The sequence below is a fragment of the Psammomys obesus genome, unplaced genomic scaffold (assembly GCF_907164565.1).
Source record: "Psammomys obesus unplaced genomic scaffold, mPsaObe1.curated_primary_1811, whole genome shotgun sequence".
In the NCBI taxonomy this organism is placed as follows: Eukaryota; Metazoa; Chordata; class Mammalia; order Rodentia; family Muridae; genus Psammomys; species Psammomys obesus.
In genome coordinates this window covers 1,426,991-1,449,416 of record NW_026596147.1, presented here as the reverse complement: position 1 = coordinate 1,449,416, position 22,426 = coordinate 1,426,991, and the positions used below count along the sequence as shown (strand labels likewise).

At 37.3% G+C, this 22,426-nt stretch overlaps 1 protein-coding gene across 3 annotated transcripts in view; it reads right to left on the bottom strand.

Moving 5' to 3' along the window:
• The window catches only part of Vps37a (VPS37A subunit of ESCRT-I), a 35,969-nt gene that overhangs the window by 8,544 nt on the left and 4,999 nt on the right, over nt 1-22,426 (bottom strand). For all 3 annotated transcript variants that reach the window (XM_055593576.1, XM_055593574.1, XM_055593575.1), the window contains exons 2-9: nt 13,608-13,682; nt 12,073-12,187; nt 11,272-11,372; nt 7,278-7,503; nt 6,206-6,276; nt 4,712-4,839; nt 4,570-4,628; nt 4,421-4,489 (exon numbers count right to left, since the gene is read on the bottom strand). In XM_055593576.1, the coding sequence (XP_055449551.1) occupies nt 4,421-4,489; nt 4,570-4,628; nt 4,712-4,839; nt 6,206-6,276; nt 7,278-7,503; nt 11,272-11,372; nt 12,073-12,187; nt 13,608-13,682 (844 nt within the window). The remainder of the gene's footprint in view (nt 1-4,420; nt 4,490-4,569; nt 4,629-4,711; nt 4,840-6,205; nt 6,277-7,277; nt 7,504-11,271; nt 11,373-12,072; nt 12,188-13,607; nt 13,683-22,426) is intronic.

Here is a 22,426-nt window from a genome sequence, read left to right as displayed (position 1 = left end):
CTTATGCAGGTATTCTCTCAATTAAGACTCCCTCCTCATTCCTACAACTTTTGTCAACATGACATTAAAATTAGCAAGTATGGATACTGTGAACTGCTGAGAAAAACGATAAACCATTAATCTATCCTGTATATTTTGGGATTGAAATCACTGTGAGAATAGTCAGAATACCCAATGACCACATCACCTTGTATTTCCTGTTCTTGCATATCCTTGATAATGTATGAACTAGTTAAACAATTCATTTCTAACAACAACAACAAAAAAAATGTGACAAAAGCAAAGGGATTTAAATATGACCACAGAAGCAGATAATATGCACACTAAAAACCATAAAACATAGATGAAAAAACCCTAAAGATACAAATAAGCGGTCATAGCTTAGAAGATTTAAAACTGGTATGATGGCAATGGTAAATCAAAAGATCTACAAAACTGACACAATATCATAAATTTCAAGAACCTTTCATTGAAAAAAGTATCCTAGATCTTTTGGTTCAGTTGCTCTCCTTGTGAAGCTCAGGTCCTCTCTAGGTCTTTTATCTCCCCCTTCTTCCATAAGATACCCTGCACTCTGCCCAAAGTTTGGCTATGAGTCTTAGCATCTGGTTCGCTACCCTGCTGGGTAGTCTTTCAGAGGCCTTCTGTGGTAGCTCCTTTCCTGTTCCCTGTTTTCTCCCTCTTCTGTAGTCTATCCAGTTTGCCTTTCTGAATGAAGATTGATCATCTTACCCAGGGTCTTCCTTCTTGCATAGCTTCTTTAGGGTGTACAGATTTTAATATATTTATCCTATATTATATGTCTAATATATACCATGGTATATAAGTGAGTATATACCATGGTTCTTTTCTGAAATGGATACTTCAACCAAGGACCATGAATAGAGATAACCTAGAACCCCTGCACAGATGTAGCCCATGGCAGCTCAGTCTCTAAATGGATTCCCTAGTAAGGGGAAGAGGGGCTGTCTTTGACATGAACTCGGTGGTTAGCTCTTTAATCACCTCCCCCTGAGGGGGGAGGAGCCTTACCAGGCCACAGAGGAAGACAATACAGCCAGACCTGATGAGACCTGATACTGATAGGCTAGGGTCAGATGCAAGGGGAGGAGGTCCTCCACTATCAGTGAACTGAGGGAGTGGCATGGGAGAAGAGGGAGGGAGGGTGGATGGAATTGGGAAGGGACATGGGAAGGGGCTACAGCTAGTATACAAAGTGAATAAACTGTAATAAAAATAAATAAATTTTTAAAAAGTATTCTAACATTCATATGGCTTAACAACACTCCTTCCAACCTAACAAAAACCCAACATCAGGCATGGGAAATCCTTCTTTGGTTTTGTTAGTTAGATGTCCAAGAGACTCCCTACAGGCTACTGCTACTGCCCCAGGGGTATAAGGTAAGTCCTTATTGCTAAAGACACCATGCTCTTCAAACACAAGGCCTTAATGTTCTTAAGCTGGAACTGACTTGAATGCTCCACCATCAAGACTAGCTTTCATGATATGAAAGCACCACGCAAACTTCCAAAGGAGGGAAGGCATCAGCTCTAACGCTGATGAACCACAGTAATAATAAGCAGGTCCTGATAACTCAGAAGTGTAGTAGTGGCATTCACACCTTGGAAGTAAATGGTTTTAAGACCTGCTTCTAAATGGTCTGAAGACCTGCTCAACAAACAGAGAATCATGCCTGTTACTGGGACCTAGACAACTCAACAGGCTAGTAAAGTTATGGTTCTTAAAGAACATACAACCACTGCTTTACTAAACCAGCATAATCCTTCATTCACAGAAAGGTAAGTCCTCACCCACCATCAAAGAAACTTCTCTTTTCAATACAAGAAGACAATTTCGCAAAACTACAACTAATCAAAATACAGAGTTGTGCAGCCCAGTCCAAACACATGCAAAACAACTCAGGCAGCTAAGGCTCAGAGAACATTGGAATGATTGTAAGAGCCAGAGAATCAGGGAGTTTGCTGTGAGATTTTGTCTCCTAGTAATATCAGAAGATATCTACAAAGTCTCACCAACATAACTATTGGTTTTTGTTTTTCAAGACAGGTTTCTCTGTATAGCCCTAGTCATCCCGAAACTCACTATGTAGACCAAACTGGCCTCAAACTCAGAGATCAACCTGCCTCTGTCATCTGAGCATGGGGATTAAGAGTGTGTGCCACCATCTCAGGCCAATTTCTACGAATCACCTCAAGCAATTCTTTCTGGTTTTTGTTGTTGTTTTGTTTTTGAGAGAGACAGGGTTTCTCTGTGTAGCCTTAGCTGTCCTGGAATTGCGTTGTAGACCAGCAAGGCTGGTCTTGAACTCAGAGATTCGCCTGCCTTTGCCTCCCCAAGTGTTCGGATTACAGACGTACATAAATGTCCAGGGGCAAGAAAAAATGATAAAGCTGAACTGTGTTGGTGGCAGGGATGTAACTGAGGCCTTACAAATGCTCAGTAAATGTTCTACCTCTTAGCCCAAAAGCAGAATTATTTACGAGACATTTGTTTTCACTTGCAGTTGAGTTTCCTACTTTCTTGTTTGCTCTTTATTATCCAATAACAATATCTCTGCTGCCTACATTATACATGTGTTCTTAAAAAAAAAAAAACCCTTCATTTTCAATTTTTTAGTACATATATATTCTAAGTTTATATATTTATGTGAACATTTTTCCCTGTATGCTTTTACTTTCTATTACAATTAGAAAATGAGCCTTCATTTTTTTCCACACAAAAATCTTTTTTAAAAATTCCTAGGAATTAACTGATTTTTTTATTTTCTACTGAAGCTGTATGGATAGTATCTTTCTAAGCTTTGTATGATATGATCTTTATGAGGATTGATATAAAGGATCAAGCCTATTTCTGACTAATAAACAATCACATAATTTGTTGAATCCTGAAATTTTTCCAGTTATCACTCACATACACAATTCTATTTTGGAAATGCGACCTGCTCTATACAACTATTTTTCATCTTTCTACAAAATCATGCATCATTTTAAATGAGACTTCACAGTATATTCTGCTATTGATGAAAGCATGTTTTTCTCATCTTTTTTGTTGTTACTGTTCCTCTCCTTCCTTACTACTTTAATCCATTCAGACTTCATAAAAACCCAATCTGCTAAAATTTAAAAACATATTTGTGAGATTGATTGGAAATACTGAACTTTTAAGTCATCGTCCAAAGAATCAAATCTTAATACTCTTTCATTCTACTGATATCCTATGCTGTTTTAACTAAAGAATATAAGTTTTCTTATATGTCATTTAGCAGTTTCCTAACTTATGTAGCTGGTTCTAAGTACTTTAAGGTTCCACTTCTATTATAAATGAAAGTTTGCCTGTTTTTCCATACCTCAGTTTGCAACAGTAATTGCTGAAACTATGAGAAAAGTTTTCCCATTTCTCTAACACTCTATGAATTAACAACAGCCTACTTGTGCTTTCCCAATGTGTGAGTCTCTTCCCTCTTACTGCAGTGCTGGATACATCTCAAGCAATGACAAACAACACAGGCAGGTATTTCCAACATCTACTATGACGTTCCTTGGTGATTTCCAATGATTTCTTATTCAGTTAAAACAACACTATCTACTTTTAGTTACTAAGGACTAGTGTAAAGGAATGATGTTGATTCCCGTGAAAAACTACTAAGCTCCTGCGTGCTGTCCTGAGTGTTTCAGGTATTCCTGAGAGAACCAGATAGCTTGGGTAAGTTCCCAACTCTAATACTCCTATCCCTATGACCGTGAGAAACCTATTTAACCTAATGTGATTCAATTTCCTTATCTAAAAAATAGAGTATCAGGTAATTCTTTTCTCGTGGAGCTTGTGGTAATACTGGGTAAATATGTGTAAGTGATTCAGTCCCAGACACATAATGATTGCTCAATATTAACTTTTATTATATTTATTTTAAAGGATGGTTCTTTGCAAAGTTCATTATAAATTTTTGTTCTGCTTTATCTGCTTTTAGCTGTGGTTTTATCTGTTTTATAATATACTGACTTTACCTTCCAAAATTCAATTTTAAGGGAATAAGATCATTATTAACTACAACACTTCTTACTGCAATGAGCTATAAATATTACATCTTCCATTTTTTTATTTTTAAAGATTTTTTTTCTTAAGTGTAAGTTTACTCTTATAAAATATATTTCATTTAAAATATCTTTCATTGCTAGGTTTTATTATGAGTATTATTACTTTCCTAATTTACTGGCTTCATTCTTATGGGTTTTAGAACTAGAGAAACTCTGGGACGAACACCATCACTGTGCTTACAGGCATCAGCTTCATAACATCAGACAGGCAGAAACTGTCCCTGATGAAGGGAAAGCAAGGGAAGGGCCAAGCACCTGTAATTAGCAGCTCTCATGAGGAACAGAAAGACTGATTCAGTCATACCTCACTGAGTTCATGTTGCCTTTGCATCTTCTTTTCAAAGGTAGATTTCATTTGTATAAGTAATTCATACTGAAAGAAAACATAAAGTTGCTATTTAATTTGATTTTTGATCTATAAACATATTTTCAAAATGATCAGTAGCAACTCACCTTATCTAAAACAGTTTGTCTTTTGGTTTCCAAACTATGCTCCAAAAGGAGATTTTTTCCTGTAAAATAAATCTTTGGCTTATTTCCCAATACTGATCACATTTTTGTCATGAATTATGAATGAAGGCAAAGGGAAACATACTTGCTAACTCCTCGATACTTTTTACTAGGTCTTCCTTGTCAGTAATGATTTGTTTTAGTTGAGGCAACATTAGAAACTGTTCTAGTAATACCTCCTCCTGTTCATTCATGTCTGTAAGCTGGGACACACTAGAGACACAAGAGAAAAAGCAAACTGTTAATAAATATCAGTCAACTAACTTCTCCATGAAGCTAAATGTTCACAATTCTCCAGCTTGACTTGTGAAATAGCAAATTTTATGTGGCACAAGCTAGAGTCATCTAAGAGGAAATCTCAATTGAGAAAAGTGCCTTTGTAAGACTAGGCTGAAGGTAATCCTCTAGCGCATTTTCTTAATTAGAGATTGATGGGGGTGGGCCCAACCCATTGTGGGTGCTTGAAAAAAAAGGAAACCCAGCAAGACTGAGAGCAAGACTGAGTCATTTGCACAGCTGCCCAACAGAGCTGGACAGAAGGGCTTGAGAAACAGGTAATAATAAAAATAGTGGACAACAGACACATGGAAGCTGATCACATTTCATAGTTTTGGTGTTTTCACAAGTTTTATAGTAGGTAAAGAAGGAGAAAAGAAATATATTTTATAAAATAGCCTTATTTCTTGGAACTTGAACTTTTTAATGCATATTGAACTGTTAAGATATATGCAGCACATATTTCTGTTATGGAACTTTATTCTTTAAAAATTATTTCTCAGCTGGGTGTGGGGGTGCACATCTTTAATCCCAGCATTTGGGAGACAGAGACAGGCAAATGTCGTGAGTTCACGGCCAGCCTGGTGTACAAAGCGAGCTCAGGACAGCCAAGGATACACAGAGAAACCCTGTCTCAAAAAACAACGACAAAAATCTTGTATTTATTAAAATACTAGATCAAATAAAGTCAAACTTTATTTCTTTTTAATTACAGGATTGTTTACAGGTTTTAATCTGTATAATTCTGGTCGAATATAACCTAAAGACATAAAATTACAGAAAATCTGTAATTGTATACCCTGGCCTATTAAGTAGTAGCCTCATGGATATTATAAATACTTAGTGGGGTACATGGTATACCCACTAAAGGAGAGACCAGAAAATGCTTTATTCATGGCACATCTTAAAGTCTATGAAAAACAATGCCTTAAAATTGAATTCTGCCACCTTATCTGCTATAAATTTAAATAAAATATTGGCTCTAAAATTAGTTTTCTAATATATTATGATAGCTTTAGTCTACTCATCTATACACAATACTAATCTACTGAAGAAACAAAGACCTATTTTGAAATTATCAGAATTTAAGATATGCACAAGCCACATGAGAGAAAATAACTTCTGTTACCTTGGTAGCCATTACATCTTTCTTGCTTTCTCTAGAGCAATCCCTAGTACACACCAGTCATGTAACAATTCATCAGACTAAAGGTGATTTATATGAGTTTACCCACTAAGAAAACCACAGGAAAGGAACTGTGAAAACTTTTAAATCATTTTACTTAATCTTCAAGTTCTTTACCTTAGTTCTGAAAGCTCTGGAAATGAATCAGGGATATCCGGCATCTTATAACCAAAACCATTTTGGTTAATCTAAGGAAGAATTTTAAAGAGTATTAAATCTCAGCTATACTTCTGATTGGTCTCATCTACCTTCTAGAAGTAACTGTAAAGTTACTGCATCTGGTAGTGCTTTTGCTATCTATGACACCTTCATCCTTGTACATCACACATACATATATTCCTTCCCCATCAGTCTATTTCTCGGTGTACTTTTATACAGAGAGCTTATATTTTTTCATCGTGTGCTTTGTTCAGTATATCCCACATGATAGCCAAACAGATCTATTACAGGCAACTTACAAACATGCCATCTGGCATACAGTGCAAGGCATCCGTCAAAGTTTTCCAACCACATAGTGCTTTATGCACCCTCTCATTATCCTCAAAATTTTATAACCATCTTTTAAAATCCGGCCTCAAGCATAAATGCACCCATTCATTTATCTACCTCATTTTCACTGAGCAACTGCTTTGTGCACAGTATCAAGTGCTGGGGATAGAGCAAAAAACTGGAATGATTATTATTTCTGAATACCTATTTCACAGGTACAAAATACAGACTCTGGGAAGTTCCCTGTGTTCAAATTTGAGACTCATACTCCAACCAAGGACTATTCATGGAGATAGCCTAGAACCCCTGCACAGATGTAGCTCATGGCAGTTCAGTGTCCAAGTGGGTTACATAGTAATGGGAAGAGGGACTGCCTCTGACATAATCTGATTGGCCTGCTCTTTGATCACCTCCCCCTGAGGGGGGAACAGCCTTACCAGGCCACAGAAGAGGACAATGCAGCCACTTCTGATGAGAACTGATAGACTAAGATCAGAAAGAAGGAGAGGAGGACCTCCCCTATCAGTGGACTTGGGGAGGGGCATAAGTGAAGAAGGGGGAGGGAGGGTGGGATCCGGAGGGGAGGAGGGAGGGGCTTATGGGGGGATACAAAGTGAATAAAGTGTAATTAATAAAAGTTAAATAAAAAAAAAAAAGAGTAATACAAGAAAAAAAAATATAGACTCCTAAAGATACCAACCGATGCGGAAGATTCTGTTGTGGGAACGGGTAATGGCAGACTTGAAAGGACACCAAATGAAGGAGCCACCGGCTTGGCTGCAGTGTAACTTGTGGTTGAAGAAGAAACAGTGTCTGCTACAGACAAAGATGTGATATTCCTGTTAGCTTCTTGTGGAGGATATGGAGGAAGAAATGGAAAACCCTGCGAAGGGTAAGGAGGCATCCCACTGGGACTACTATACAGGCTGAAGAAAGAAAGAGAAGATCATTAGGTAGGATATTAAGAGTCAAATTACCCGTAAATTGTCTTAAATAACAATGGTCATGCATGTCCACATATGGAAATTTCTTTTGGCAAGTGATTTCATAATTAAATTAAATTATGTAAATCATAAACTATTAACACCTCAGAAGAAAGTGTGGTTTCTATGAAAAGAAGGAAGAATGCTCTAAAAGGCAAACAATCCTACTGCTGTGTGTAAAAGTCTATCAGGATTCATTATTAAGTTTTCAGTATTTCAGTGATATCATTTAGTTTTGTTTCTTCATGAGAGGATCTAATCCAGAAAGTTTACTCAAGTGGATGTTGTTAAGTAGCTTTCAATATTGGACAATATCTACCTTAAAGTTGAGAATGTTTTTCTAGAAATTTTAAAAGAAAAATCAAATATATAAATGAGCTATTATGATGTTTAAAACACTGCAAACACTTTAGTATGTAAACACAAATGAATATTTTTAAAGAGTAGCAAATCATTATTTACCTGGGACTTAATCAGACAGTAAGTTAATCAATATTTATTTTAGAAAGGAGAAGAAGCTAGCTTCAATGGCCCACACATTTAATTTCAGCACTAGGGTGAAGCAAGCAGATTTCTATGAGTTCAAGGCCATTCTGTCTACATAGTGAGTTCTATACCAGCCAGGCTACACAGGGAGTCCTTATCTCAATTAAAAAACAAAAACAAACAAACAAACAAACAAAAAACCAAAAACTAAACAAAACAAACAAAAAAAAAACCCAACCAAACAAAAAACTGAGAAGAAATCAAATTACAGAAGAGTAATTTGTACTACTTCAGCCTAAATGAACACTAAAAATTTATATAAATATAAACATTTGAGCTAATAAGTTGATCAGTCACTCTCATCTAAAAGAAACGGTGAAAAGGTGCTTATGGGTTTATTTTGGTGATAAAACTAAGTAACTACTCAAGACGTAATTACATACATCCTACGGACCAAGGCATCGTTGAATGTGCCCATGCCACCATTAAGATGTATTTACAAAAGACAAAAAAGGGGGAATTATATCCTCATCGTTCATTCAGAGCTCAATTAAATCATGTACTTTTTATTTTGAATTTTTTAACTGTGGACAAACATGGCAAATCTGCAGCTAAACGTTTTTGGCACCCTAAAACCTCCATGGTTAAATGGAGGGACCCCTTGAATAATACATGGCATGGACCCGACCCCATTTTAATTTGAGGTTGAGGATATGTTTGTGTTTTCTCGAAGGTTGAGAATGCTGCTCAGTGACTGCCAGAGACTGGTGCAACAGGTGGATTACATCAAGGAACAAGATCATTACCTGAGTGACAATATTGCTAATCGTGTTGCAGTTGATTCATCCAATGAAGGCTGACTTACACCTTTGGGCCTTAGTGCCAAACACCCCCTCTTGTTGCTGGTCTGGTACTATTCATCTATGTAATTGCCAGATGTATCCACTTAGCTCGACAGCACCAAGCTAGATTTAATGACACCAGGCACAAAATCGTTTTGGCCACTGAACAGCAGCATGCTGTTACTCCCTCGCCCTAGGTAGGGGCTTGGCTTGTCCAGCTCAAATGTGAGCTTTAACCTCTCCTTTCCTGTGTGATGGGCCGGTTAGTCAATGACAGGTAAGGAGTGATTGATAAATGCTCACCTAAGGCAGGAAGTCCCCCTATAATCGGGATGCTGCCATGACATGTACGCTGTTTATTTGGAATCACTCCGTCTAAGAAAGGCACAGCCCTTTTGTTTTAATTCGAAACGGAGGAATTGTGGCAGCCCATTTGGAGTTAATGGCAAATTGGAGTGTGCATCTCAGCAGTGGAATTCGGCCTCTTATCTCTTACCTCCTGGTTCTTATCTAAAGCTTGGTGTCTCAGAGATTGGCCCTGGCAATTTTACAGCAGAGGGCTCTGACCCTGAAAACTAGACAATAAATTCCATGCAACCATGGTAACCAGACAGCAGGTTCTGTGTAACTTTGAATGAGCTCTCATATGTTTTGGCTAAGTAAAAATTGCCTCCATGAGAAACTGCTTATACTTTCCTGCTATTTAAGTGTTAACTTGATATTCAGTAAATGACACCATGATCAGAGCCTAGACCTGGTGTCCTTCTTTGTGTCACCCTATCTCTTTCCCCCAGCCTTCACTCAGGTGGTATCCAGGTGTCACTGCAGGACAGTGAGAAACTACTACAACATTTCACTTTATATTAGTATATATTCTAAGTTGCATAAAATTAATGTTTGTAGAACCACTATAATCTCATTTAATGACAGAAATTAACCTGAGTTGGAAATTCTATTAGAAGAAAACATTCATTATGGATTTTTGAAGTATTTATTCCTAGTGACACTAAAAGTTTACATGAAAAATAGTCAAAAAGAAAATAATCTGCATAAGGAAAAAGAGATATTACCTCTTCCACACGGCAATTATTTTATATTATTTTATATTGTTATATTTTATATAACAATAATTTAAAAATTAACACATAGTAATGTAGTGAATAGTTAGGAGGATTAGTTTAAATAAATATAAAGTATAGAAAAAATGTTAAAGTTGAAAGTATAAACAGCAGTTGAAAAGCAGTACTGTAATGTTTGACAAAAAGTTGGAGCCAAGCACTTATTCTCATAATAGGATGAAAACTTTAAGTTCGATAAAATAAAGAAAAGGATCTTTAAAACAGTAAACAATGTATAATTAAACTGTTAGATAACAAATAAATAACTTTTTATTCTTACAGATGGGCAAAGATCTATTCTGACAATATCCCATACTGGAAAAGGCATGGATGGGCATTGTGTAAGTAAAGACTGGTATAACTATGTTACAGAACAATTTTGCAGTATTTGTCAAAATACTATTTCTAGAAGAAATGAAAATATTAAAATGCACAATAAGAGATGTAATATCAAATTTACAAGGAATTTCATAAAGATAGGATAGTGAGTTAGAGTCACAACTAGGTGGTAAAGCAAGCATAGCATACATAGATCTTGGGATAAATTCCCAGCACACACAGAAAAAAATGTAGGCCTATTTTTGCTAGTGAGTGTTTTTTTTTAAAAAACTAAAAGACCACCTTAAAAAGAGAAATATAAAACCTAAGAAACAAATAATTCAATATATGAAACCAGCAAAGAAAGATCTGATGAAAAAAACAAAGTTACTGAATGAGATCAGTGTAACAGAAATGGAGTGTAACTAACAAGGATAAGGTGTGTAGGAATGGGGGATGACACACACAAAAAAAACCAACCAACCAACCAACCAACTAAACAAAGAACCTAGAAATTACATGTTCTAAAAATACTTAGCTCAGCAATGGCTAGTATTTAGTCAAGTAACAAAAACACCAAATAGACGTGTAAAATCACAATATAATTTCACTAAGAGCTAAAATCCCCACCTATTACAATAAGAGGCCAAGAGGTAAAAGACAAAATGAAATTCATGATTAGCATCACATAGCAATTATCACAAAGAAGGTGGGTGAATAAACAGCTACGACACACAGACACACAGACACACAGACACACAGACACAGACACACACACACACACACACCCCACCCTCTGAAAACTATGGCTTTATAGGCATAAAGGTAAGTATGAGGCAATCAGAAAGCTGTCTTGAACTTGAACATTATTTCAGTCCCTTTAAACGACATCTTACTTACGATAAATGAAAGCATGTGCTACAGTTACATACTACAAATATACTTACTATGGAAATGCTGTTGAAGGAGGAGCTAAAACTGGAGGATTCTTCCAGAACTCATCCAAAAGACTTTGAATAATTTTTCCAAGATCTGAGTGCATTGTAAACTGAAAGTAACAGTAATACATAATGATAAAAATCCTCTCAAAAAAGAATGACAAAGTTTCATGGGATTAAATGTCATTCTAAATCAGTGTTTGAGGCAAGAATAAACAGCAAAGGAGGCTGGAGTGGTGGCTTACTAGATAAGGGCACTTGATGTTTCTGCCCAGGCCCCCAGTTCAGTTCCTAGCATCTACAAGCGGCTCACAACATTGCCAGTTTTAAGTGACCCGCCACCCAGCTCTGGCCACTGTGGGCACTGCACATGTGGTGCACTTACATGTAGGCCCAGCACTCATACACATAAAATAAAAATAAAGAATAAACAGAAAAACAGAGAGCACTGTGTCAACATGACTTATAACACTTTCTCACAGATCAGAACTATAAATATTTGGCGACTAGCAAATCAGGTTAAAAGTCTTTTCAATCAGTAATAGAGCTAAAATATCCCTACAACTCACACTTACAAATAATTTGATTGTTCAAAGGTAAATACTCAGGGTGTATTTAAGTTTCACCTTGTCACATTAATCAACCACATTTTATCCATGGATTTCAATTCATAGTCTTAACAGTACATCTAGGGGAAACTTTTAAGATTACTAATTTCAAAATGAAATTTTCAGTACACTTCAGATTTGTAGAATAATAATGTGAGAAATGTGTTTTATTACTCTGAAATAAACTATAGCATATACGTACATTGCTCACTAAAGGAGAGGTAACGTACAATCCTTGATTATCCATTAAGTGATGTCTTATTGGTGGATAAACACTAATAACCGGTTTTTCCTGAGGAAATTGTGGAGGAAGTAATCTAGGAGAGGAATAGCACACAGGGAGAAAACACAAATGAAAATAATTAAACCATGTGACTATAATCCTAATACAAAGTTATTTAAAAGCAAGTTAAACTTTCACATTGACTTATATGCATTAATTCTTTTGTAACCAGTGCCTTATTATAGATTTTGAACAGACTGAAATACACAAAAGATTATGTTTTGGCAAAAAGATAACAGTAATTCAATACTATAGATTCTTTTTCATGTGGAATATGGACAGCATATATTACAGAATAGTCTTTTTAGCAAGACAATGAATTGACTTCAAAGATAATACAACTTGCTGAATAAAAAATTTCAGCTAAAAATTAGATCGCATACTTGTATCAAGCAAATTGCACAATTGGTTAGTTAGTAAATAATGGCTCTGGTTCTGAGTGAGTGAGTGAGTGAGTGAGTGTGTGTGTGTGTGTGTGTGTGTGTTTCACTTGTAAAATTCTGCCTAGAATTATTCAGCATGTATGTACTACTAAAGAGAAAAGGGGTAAGAAGGCAAGTAATTGGGACTGAACTATGATCAAGTCTTCATTTCTCTAACTCCTAAATACTGTACCATACCTCTCTCCTCAAGCTGAAGTAATATCATGTGGTCTGAAATAAAAACTAATTTCTTAATTCAAAAGAGCAAAAACTTTAAACCCTTAAGCACTACAAAATTAAGATTACTTTATGAAATATTTTAACAGGAGTTTAATAAATATAGAACGCTCTTTTCCAAAGAACTCAGAACATTTTCTTTTAAACTTCTCTGCTCATACATTGCTAAGAAAATTATTTGTTAGCAGTGTTATCAAAAAGACTAGGATTTTGTTGTACTCTCCTATCTACCTCTAACTGGGCACTGGATGAAAAATAAAATGAATGCATTTACATAGCTAAGAGTTTGGTGGTTTGTCTGGGTTTTTTTATAGCTAAAATTTTTTAAATTATTTTAAATTATTCTGGTTGACCTTTGGAGCCAACCAATCTGAATTTGTATCATAGCCATTTATTAATAAGTGTGTGTGATCTATCTTAATTTATAAGCTATTATATAGCTTCATAAAGCTCATATTTGTCAAGTTAATGTATTTTAATACTTGCCAGCACTATATATTCATATGTAGGTTTGTTCAGAGAACTAATATTTAATAAGCCTCCTATGTCCACGTGTTAAGTGATGAGACATGAATGTTTTTATTTCACTAAATGGAGCATTATTTTATGTTATAGCTACTCTGAATAAGTTCACTTAAACAGCTTATTTCTGATATTAACTAAAAAACAAAACAAAAAGTTAGTCCTTATTACATGAAATATAAATTCTAATTCTATTCACACATTAATATCATGCTGTTAAGACATAAAGCAAAAATAACACCTAATACAAAAATAGAAACCAATTCTACTTACATATTAATATTAATTGTCAGGTTGTTTACTGTGAAAGGTAATCTGTATTCCACATCTTTTTGTATTTCCGCTATACTGTATGAGAAAATTTGGGGAAAAAAAAGAGATCAATGCTATAAAACTATTAATATCAAAACCAACTGTTGAATACTATAGCCTACTAAAACTTTTTAATTTTAATCACAGAATTTGGATAGCTGATAATATAACTTGTATCTAGAAAGAAAATTACCATAGATGGAAAGGCTTATCAACTATGTAGACATTGATACTCTGAAATATCCAAAGTGTAAGGGAAGGATGCTGAGGAAAACAAATAAAGGGAAGCTCAAATTAATCTTATATTGATTTAATATTCAATTTATCATTAGTAGAAGCAACTGCAAGCCTTCTGGGTAATACAGGTCAATAAGTATCTGAGTTCTAATAACTCTGCCACTATCCAGCTTTATGGCCAGCTAGGGATGTCTGGGTCTTAAGAGCTTAAACCAAGAAGTCTAGATTAATGTCTCTTAGAGTGGCAAAATAATGGCTGCAGGCTGCTTTCCTCATTTCCTCTTCTTCCGAAAAGATGGTAGATTTTATTCTGAAGAGCCACACTTTCGTCTTTCTTGTAACTACCAGTTGTTAAAGACTTGATGTTCCAGCCAATAAAAACGTAAGTTGGTAGTGCGGTGGATTTCCAGGGAAGCACCTTATGGTGGAATTGAAAGAACAGGCAACTACTAGGAGCGCTTTCTGCTTTGCTTGCCTTCTTCCAACTTCCTGTCTGGATGCCAGACTGCACAGGAATAGCCACGTTAAGGCATGAGTGACCTAATAAATGGGCAACAGCACTACATAGCAATAAAACAAGTAGCTGTAGTCCTTGATGAATATGAAATTGCCAGACTCTTGGTTTTTGTTTGCTTGTTTTCTTTTTTCTTTTTTTTTTTTTTGGGGGGGGGGGGCTTGTTGTTTTGTTTTTTGGTCTTTCCCTTTGAGACAATTCTTACTATAAAGCCTTGAATGTCCTGAAACTCCCAATGTAAACCAGTCTAGTCTTGACCTCACAGAGATCGATCTGGCTCTGCGTCCTGAGTACTGAGATTTAAAACAAGTGTTACTTGCCTGGCTTAAGTTTCTTTTATGTGAGATCAAAATAGCTTTATCTTGTTTGAACTACTACTTTGGAAGTCATTATCAAAGCAGAGGTCTCAATGTAAAGCTCTTAAAATTTGACATCCTATAAGCACTGTAGGCATGTTTACAACTAAAATCTATTACGAAATCTGGAACCTTAGGAAGCTCACTTGAAATGTTAACATTCATAATGGTTCTAAGGGGAAACACACTAAATAGCAGTCATTAGTGAATACCATAGACGATACTTAATATTTAAGAATGGCTTACGAAGGATCAGAAGGAAGGAAAAGAAGAACTCCCCATCAGTGGACTTGGGGAGGGGCATGCATGCAGAGGGTGGAGGAAGGGAGGGATTGGGACAGGAGGAGGGAAGAGGACCACAGGAGGGATACAAAGTGAATAAAGTGTAATGAATAAAGAAAAAAAAAAGAATGGTTTACAAAATGCATAATGACTTATTTTCTGTTCTTTTAGTTATTTCAAACTAATAATAGCTTTTATAAAGCTTATTTGTTTTCCTCACTTTTGAACTACTGTATTTTCTGGCCTTTAATAAAAACCTAGCCTCTCAAATATGTAAATCTTATGTACTTTGAAAGATTCCTATGTGTTGATTTCTCAGTTACTTTTCTATTGCTATGAAGCACCACCATGACCAACTCAATGTATAAAAGACAGCTTTTAATATGGTCTTGTTCACCATTTCAGAGGGTTAGCCCTTGACCATCATGGGGGGAGTATAGCAGCAGGTAAGCACAGTGCTGTATCTGTAGCTGAGAGCTTACAACTGATCCACAGGCAGTAGGCAGAGAGAAACTGGACCTGTCATGGACTTTTAAAACCTCAAATCCTCACTCCAGTGACACACTTCTTAGAAGAGTGGTTCTCAACCTTCCTAACTCCAAGACTCTTTAATACAGTTCCTTATGTTGTGGCAACAACCCCCAATCATAAAATTATTTTCGTTGTTATTTCTTAACTAATTTTGCTACTATTATGAATCGTAATGTAAATATCTGTTTTCTGATGGTCAGAGGTGACAGCTATGAAAAGGTCATTCACCCACAAAGGCATTGTTACCCACAGGTTGAGAAACACTGTCTACAACAATCCCATACCTCCTAATTCTTCCAAAATGGTTCCACCAACTGGTGACCAAGCATTCACTTATATGAGCCTATGGGAGTCAATCTCATTTAAACCACCACAGTTGGGATGAAGCTATGGACAATCCTAGACGTAAATAAGCATTTTTCTCTAACACCCTATAGAATGAGGCTGCCACTAATAAGAAACACATAAAAGATTTGATGGCTACTTTTCTGTTTCCATAGCACTGCAGCACCTTCCAGCACAAGGAAAGCTAACCATAAGGGATAAAGCTTCCAGGTCAGAATCAGTTTGATTTTTCTTTGTTCTATAACTCAAGTATATAGTGTCTTCAGCAAACAGGGATTGGGAGCCCGGGTGATCCAGTGCTTTTCATGGGTCCCTGATATATGGAGAAGGAATGTAATGGCCTGTAGCCAGAGCCTTGGGGGAGCTGCAACTTCCAATTGGGGAACCCAATGCCTTAAAGTATGGTTATCAGTCCCAAGGCCACTCTGTTCTCAGTCTTGTGACACACTTGAGATATCCAGACTTTTCCCACTATGAGAGCTTTCTGTGGACTCTTTCCATCCCATGTCCTCCCCCAACTTCTAAGACCCCCCCACCTCAAACCACTTGCAAACTGTAAGATGCTGTATTTTTTAATAAACTTGTTTGGCCTAAGGCAGAACGATATGCTGGTCCAGGCTGACAGGGTCCTACCATGAAATTCTGGTTGGAGGAGAAAAGTAATCATCAATCTTACCCATCTATGAACCCCAAAAGCTACAATAATAACTGGCCAGCAAGGCATGTGCACTGGTGCAGTAGAGGCACAAACACAACAGAAAACCCTGCTACTTTCAGGTTGTATTTACAGCCCTCTTCACAACATGATACCCATACCCCGCACCATTACCGGGACAAGAACCTGTAGCTAGAGGGTCATATGGCGAGGGGAGAACAGCTAAATGACACGGAAGTAAACAACAGCCTAATGACTTAGTGCTATACTCACAGATTAATGTACCTCTCAAACTTCATCAGAAAAGCTTGTATTTGCAATAGATGGTGATTAACAGAGACCTACAACTGGCCAAGTTACAGAGACTAATAATAAGAGACTAAGGAATGTTCAGCACTAAATGGGGCATCTACATCAAATCCTCTCCTCAAGGCTGAGGGACCACTGTGAAAGGGGGTTGGGGGAGAATATAAGATCCAGAGGTTGTTGATAAGTACAAGGAAGCAATATCCTCCAGATACAGCAAGATATATATGAACTCAAAGCAAGTGTGACAATGTGTGTTGGGGACACAGGTCTTTATAATCAGAGAGAAGCACTAAGAGAACCAGGGATGTTAATCCTACAGGGGTGTCTCCTCAACGGAGGTGATAAATATCAAATACCTGCATTCTATCCAGAAGGCTGAAAGCAGATTTTTGTTAATGACCTGGCGGCCTTTGTGTTACCTGTGGAGGTACTCACCCACCTTTTGCTATAGAGGCAGATGTCACCCAAACTTCCCAAAACAATTATCTCAGACTCTTCCCTCCCTAGACCATGACCCATCCTGACCCATCCTTAGGGGAGATGTCACATGTACTTTATGGCCTGCTGACCTGTATGCTGTCAATTGGAGACTAGATTCTAGGCCTTTTAGCTATAAAACCCTCATGGTCGTACATACTAAGAGTCTGTATGTAGTCACACCTTCAGCTTCATGTACTGTGCACCTGAAAAGGGGCTGACTGGACTGACTGCTGGCTGAAAACCTTGCTCCAGATTGTACCATATTTTAAAGGTGCTGACAATGAACCGCCCGGCATTAGACTCCCCAAGTCTGACCCAGACCTAGCAACTAGGAAAAGGGAATCGGACAGCACATTCTTGAAGAAGCTTCAGGTGCAAAATAAAACATGGAGCCTGATACAATTTTAGCCGGAAAGGTTTTCCAAAGGCCTACATGACAAAGATTTGGTGCCTACATTGGTACTAATGAAAAAGAGTGAAGCTTCTAAGTGGCCCACTGAGTGTGGAATTTAGGTTACTAGAAGCCTGTGTCATAAAGAACATTAGAGGACCAAGCTTCTTTTTCTTTTTAAACCTTGCTATCCAGTGAACAGTTGTGCAACCCTCACTGCGGGTCTCAAAACAGGGCGAACTAGTGAGAGGTGGAAACCTCCTACTCTCCCACTGAACAACACTTGGATTTATTATTTTTTTAATGAGGTTAATCTTGTTAACAACTAAAACTTGACTACATTTTGTTTGTACTTCTGAAAAAAATGTTTCATCATGTTTTCTAGGCAGGCCTTAAGCTATGTAGTTCGTCTATGCTAACTTAAATATGATGTCCTACCTCTGTCTGCTGAGAGCCGGGACTGTCACATGTGGCAGCTTTTGTTTACACAGCTTTAAATATGCTCCTTTTCTGGCTATTCTCAAATTTTTCTACATCTGTCTTCCAAATTTGTTTGCTCTCAAGAGCATCCATGCTGCTGCTTGAATGCCATGTTGCTTTGAAATTGCATGCACCACAAAACTACTCCATTAGCTTCAAGCTCAGCCATAAAGTCTCCAGCAAAGTGTAATCAATGCAGCCAAGCTTCTGCTTGGTGATGCCCTGTGAGCTATCTAGCATCCAGTTCTTACCTCCTCAGCTTAACTTTTAAGCTTAACTGTCTACATTTCTCTACCACCAGCCTGGTCTTCAGAGTGCCTACCAAGACTGCCCACTAAGCTCTATCTACAGCATCACAGATTTCAAATGCCCTTGGCTCCAAACTTGTATAAACCAGTTCTAGTAGCTTTTCCACATTGTCTCAGAACGATCAGAGCAAAAATTCTACTTCTCAGTAGCAGTTTCCTGTGTTATTCATCTTTCACCAGCTGTAACAAATACCTACAGTACATCAGCTTTTAAAGGAAAAGAGCTTAATTTTGGACACAGTTTGAAATTTTAGCCCATGATTGGCTGACCTTTTTGAGGAAGGCCCATGGGGTGCTCTGCATCTTATCATCCCTCTTATAAAACTTTTTACTGCAACAAATTAATCTCAAAGACCTACAGTAGCTAGGCAATGCATGTGAATGTACAGCTCCTTGTACAACAGAGAATGGTAAAAATGGAAAGCGGGTAGCCTAGCACAGGGGACTGTACTCTTATTAAATGTTGTTATATGGAAATTGTTGCCAGATGTTCATAGTTGTAAAGGAAAAGTTGGAAGAGTCATGATGGGGTTTAATTTTTTTTGCTCTAAAAATGAAGTCTATTAAAAAAAAAAAAACCTGGAGATTCTAATAATTAAACATAATGTCTCAACTTTAAATACTGAAAATGACTCCTTTATAAAAATAATATTGTAAGTTAAAAGATAATGTGTATTCTCCCATTACAAGTTTGTTATGGTTCAATGTTTGAGTCTTATGAACTGAGAGTAAAATCTATAAAGACTTACTCTGAAACCAGTGAGTTGTAGGGTGAAAGCCTTACACTAAACAAAGAGTAAAGCTTAAAGCTGTAAGTCAAGAACTATACAAAAAGCTTATTCTCCAACAAAGTGATACTGTTTAGGTTTGAATAATGACAAAGAAATCTGTAATCCATGCAATGGTTCAAAACAGAGTACCAAAGAATGGCTTCAAGACTATGGAGACAGACATTGCTATAGTTTTGCTGCAGGTTTCAACCTGGAATGTTTGCCAAAGGCCCACGTGCTGAAAGCTTTGATCATAGCTTGTGCTGTTACTTGGAATGTCAAGGAACCTTCTGCAGAGGGGCCTAGCAGAGAGAAACTGGGTAACTGGACATGTATTTGAAGGAGATATTTGGGCTCTTGCTCTCATCTCTCTGCCTCCTAGTAGAGAGTAATTTCCTCTGTCATGTACTACGACCATGACGTACTTCGGCCATAGACTGAAAATTCAGTGGCCAACAGCTTACCTTAAATCTCTGAATTTGTGAAATCAAAATAAGTCTTCCCACTTTTTGTGTGTGCCTGGGTACACAGCACACACGTATATGAAGGCAAGGCTCTGATATTGTTTGTAAGCACAGCAGTCTAACTCGTGTTTTGAGGCAGGCCTCTCTCTGAACTTGGAGCTACCTGAGGAGGCTCAGATGATAATCAGTGAACCACAGGGTCCGTCTGACCCCACATCTCTAGCACTGGAATTATATGCAGGAACCACTGTGCTCAACCATTTTTATTGGGTTGCAGGGATTAGACTCAAGTCTATTATCAACTGACCTATCTCTCACATACCTTTCCTTTATATGTTTGTGTATTTCAGGTGTCTTCTCAGTGATGGAAGGCCTACTTACAAAGAATCTATTATTTTTTAATTAATTTATTTTTTATTAATTACAGTTTATTCACTTTGTATCCCAGCTATAGCCCCCTTTCATCCCTTCCCAATACCACCCTCTCTCCCTCTTCTCCTGAAGGTCCCCCTCCCTTCTATCTGACCCTAGCCTATCAGGTCTCATCAGGACTGTCAGCATTATCTTTCTCTGTGGCCTGGCAAGGCTGCTCCCCCCTCAGGGGGAGGTGATCAAAGAGCAAGCCACTAAATTCAAGAACCTATTTTTTTTAAGACTAAGAATAAAATAACAATGGCCACTTACAGAGTATACTTATTGTGTATTAAACAATACTTCAGATTCCTTAGCTGCCTTGGACTTTAAACCCTTCTAAATAGGACATTTCACTTATTAGCTAATTCTCCTGATTAAACTTTTTTCTATAAGAAAAGTCAAGAGGAGGCCTGGCAAAGACAAATGAGTTGTAGGTAAGGTTGTTAGAGATGCATAAACAATAAGCTGAAGAAAAGCAGTTGGTTTAAGAAACAATGATTTTAGGCACACTGATTCTACAGAGTACAAAATGACATGTAATTTCCCACATGCCTACTATGATCCAGCTATTATTCTAAATGTTTCTATGTATCATTCAAATATCAACCCTCCAATATGAGAGGGAGGGATAAAACTCAGCGGCAGAGCACTGGCCTCACACTCAAGGCTCAAGAAGACAGAGTTCTATCTCCTCTCCAGCACCTCCCCATCCCTAAAATTACACATCAGAATCATAATTCTTAAATTTACAGACAGAAAACAGAAACCTGGAAGAACTGGATGTTTTACTACGAGACTGTACAGTTAGTATGCATTAGAACTAGAACTGGAATCTAGGATAATTTCATTAGACAGTGCTTCAATTCCAGTGGTGCTCACCCCACCGAGGGCTCAGTGGCCCTTTCACAGGGATTACCTAAGACCATAAGAAAACACAGAAATTTTGACTATAATTCATAACAGTAGCAACATCACAGTTATGTAATGCAGCAACAGAAATAATTTCATGGTTGGGGATCACCACAACATAAGAAAGTGTATTAAAAGGTCACAGCATTAGGAAAGTTAAGAACCACTGTTCAATCAAGACTCTTTTGTGTGCCCCCTACAGGTCAACAATATTCTCATTCATTTTGTTTTCTGCATTTAAGAATACCGTATGTTCACCAACCCTATATCTAACAGAGGGCCAATATCCAGAATATATAAAGAACTAAATAAGTTAAAAAGCAACCAATCAAGTAATCCAATTAAAAAATGGGGTACAGAGCTAAACAGAGAATTCTCTGTAGAGGAATACTGAATGGCAGAGAAACACTTAAAGAAATGCTCAACCTCATTAGCCATTAGGGAAATGCAAATCAAAATGATCCTGAGATTTCACCTTATGCCCATCAGAATGGCTAAGATCAAAAACTCAAGTGACAACACATGCTGGAGAAGATGTGGAGAAAGGGGAACCCTCCTCCATTGCTGGTGGGAATGTAAACTTGTACAACCACTTTGGAAATCAATCTGGAGCTTTCTCAGACAATCAAGAATAGTGCTACCTCAAGATCCAGCTCTACCACTCCTAGGCATATAACCAAAAGATGCTCAAGTACACAACAAGGACATTTGCTCAACCATGTTCATAGCAGCTTTATATGTAATAGCCAGAAGATGGAAATAATCCAGATGCCCCTCGGTTGAACAATGGATACAGAAATTGTGGTACATTTACACAATGGAATACTACTCAGTAATTAAAAACAAGGAAATCATGAAATTTGCAGGTAAATGGTGGGATCTGGAAAAGATCCCTGAGTGAGGTATCCCAGAAGTAGAAACAAACATAGGGTATATACTCACTCATAAGTGGATATTAGATATATAATATAGGCTAAACATACTAAAATCTGTACACCTAAAGAAGCTAAGCAAGAAGGACGACTCTGGGTAAGATGCTCAATCCTCATTCAGAAAGGCAAAGAGGATGTACATCAGAAGAGGGAGAAAACAGGGAATAGGGCAGAAGCTTACCACAGAGGGCTCTGAAAGACTCTGCCCAGCAGGGTAGTAAAACAGATGCTGAGACTCATAGCCAAACTTTGGGCAGAGTGCAGGGAATCTTATAAAACAAGGGGGAGATAGAAATACCTGGAAGGGACTGGAGCTTCACAAAGAGAGCAACAGAACCAAAAAATCTGGACACAGTGTTGTTTTCTGAGACTGATACTCCAACCAAGGACCATTCATGGAGAT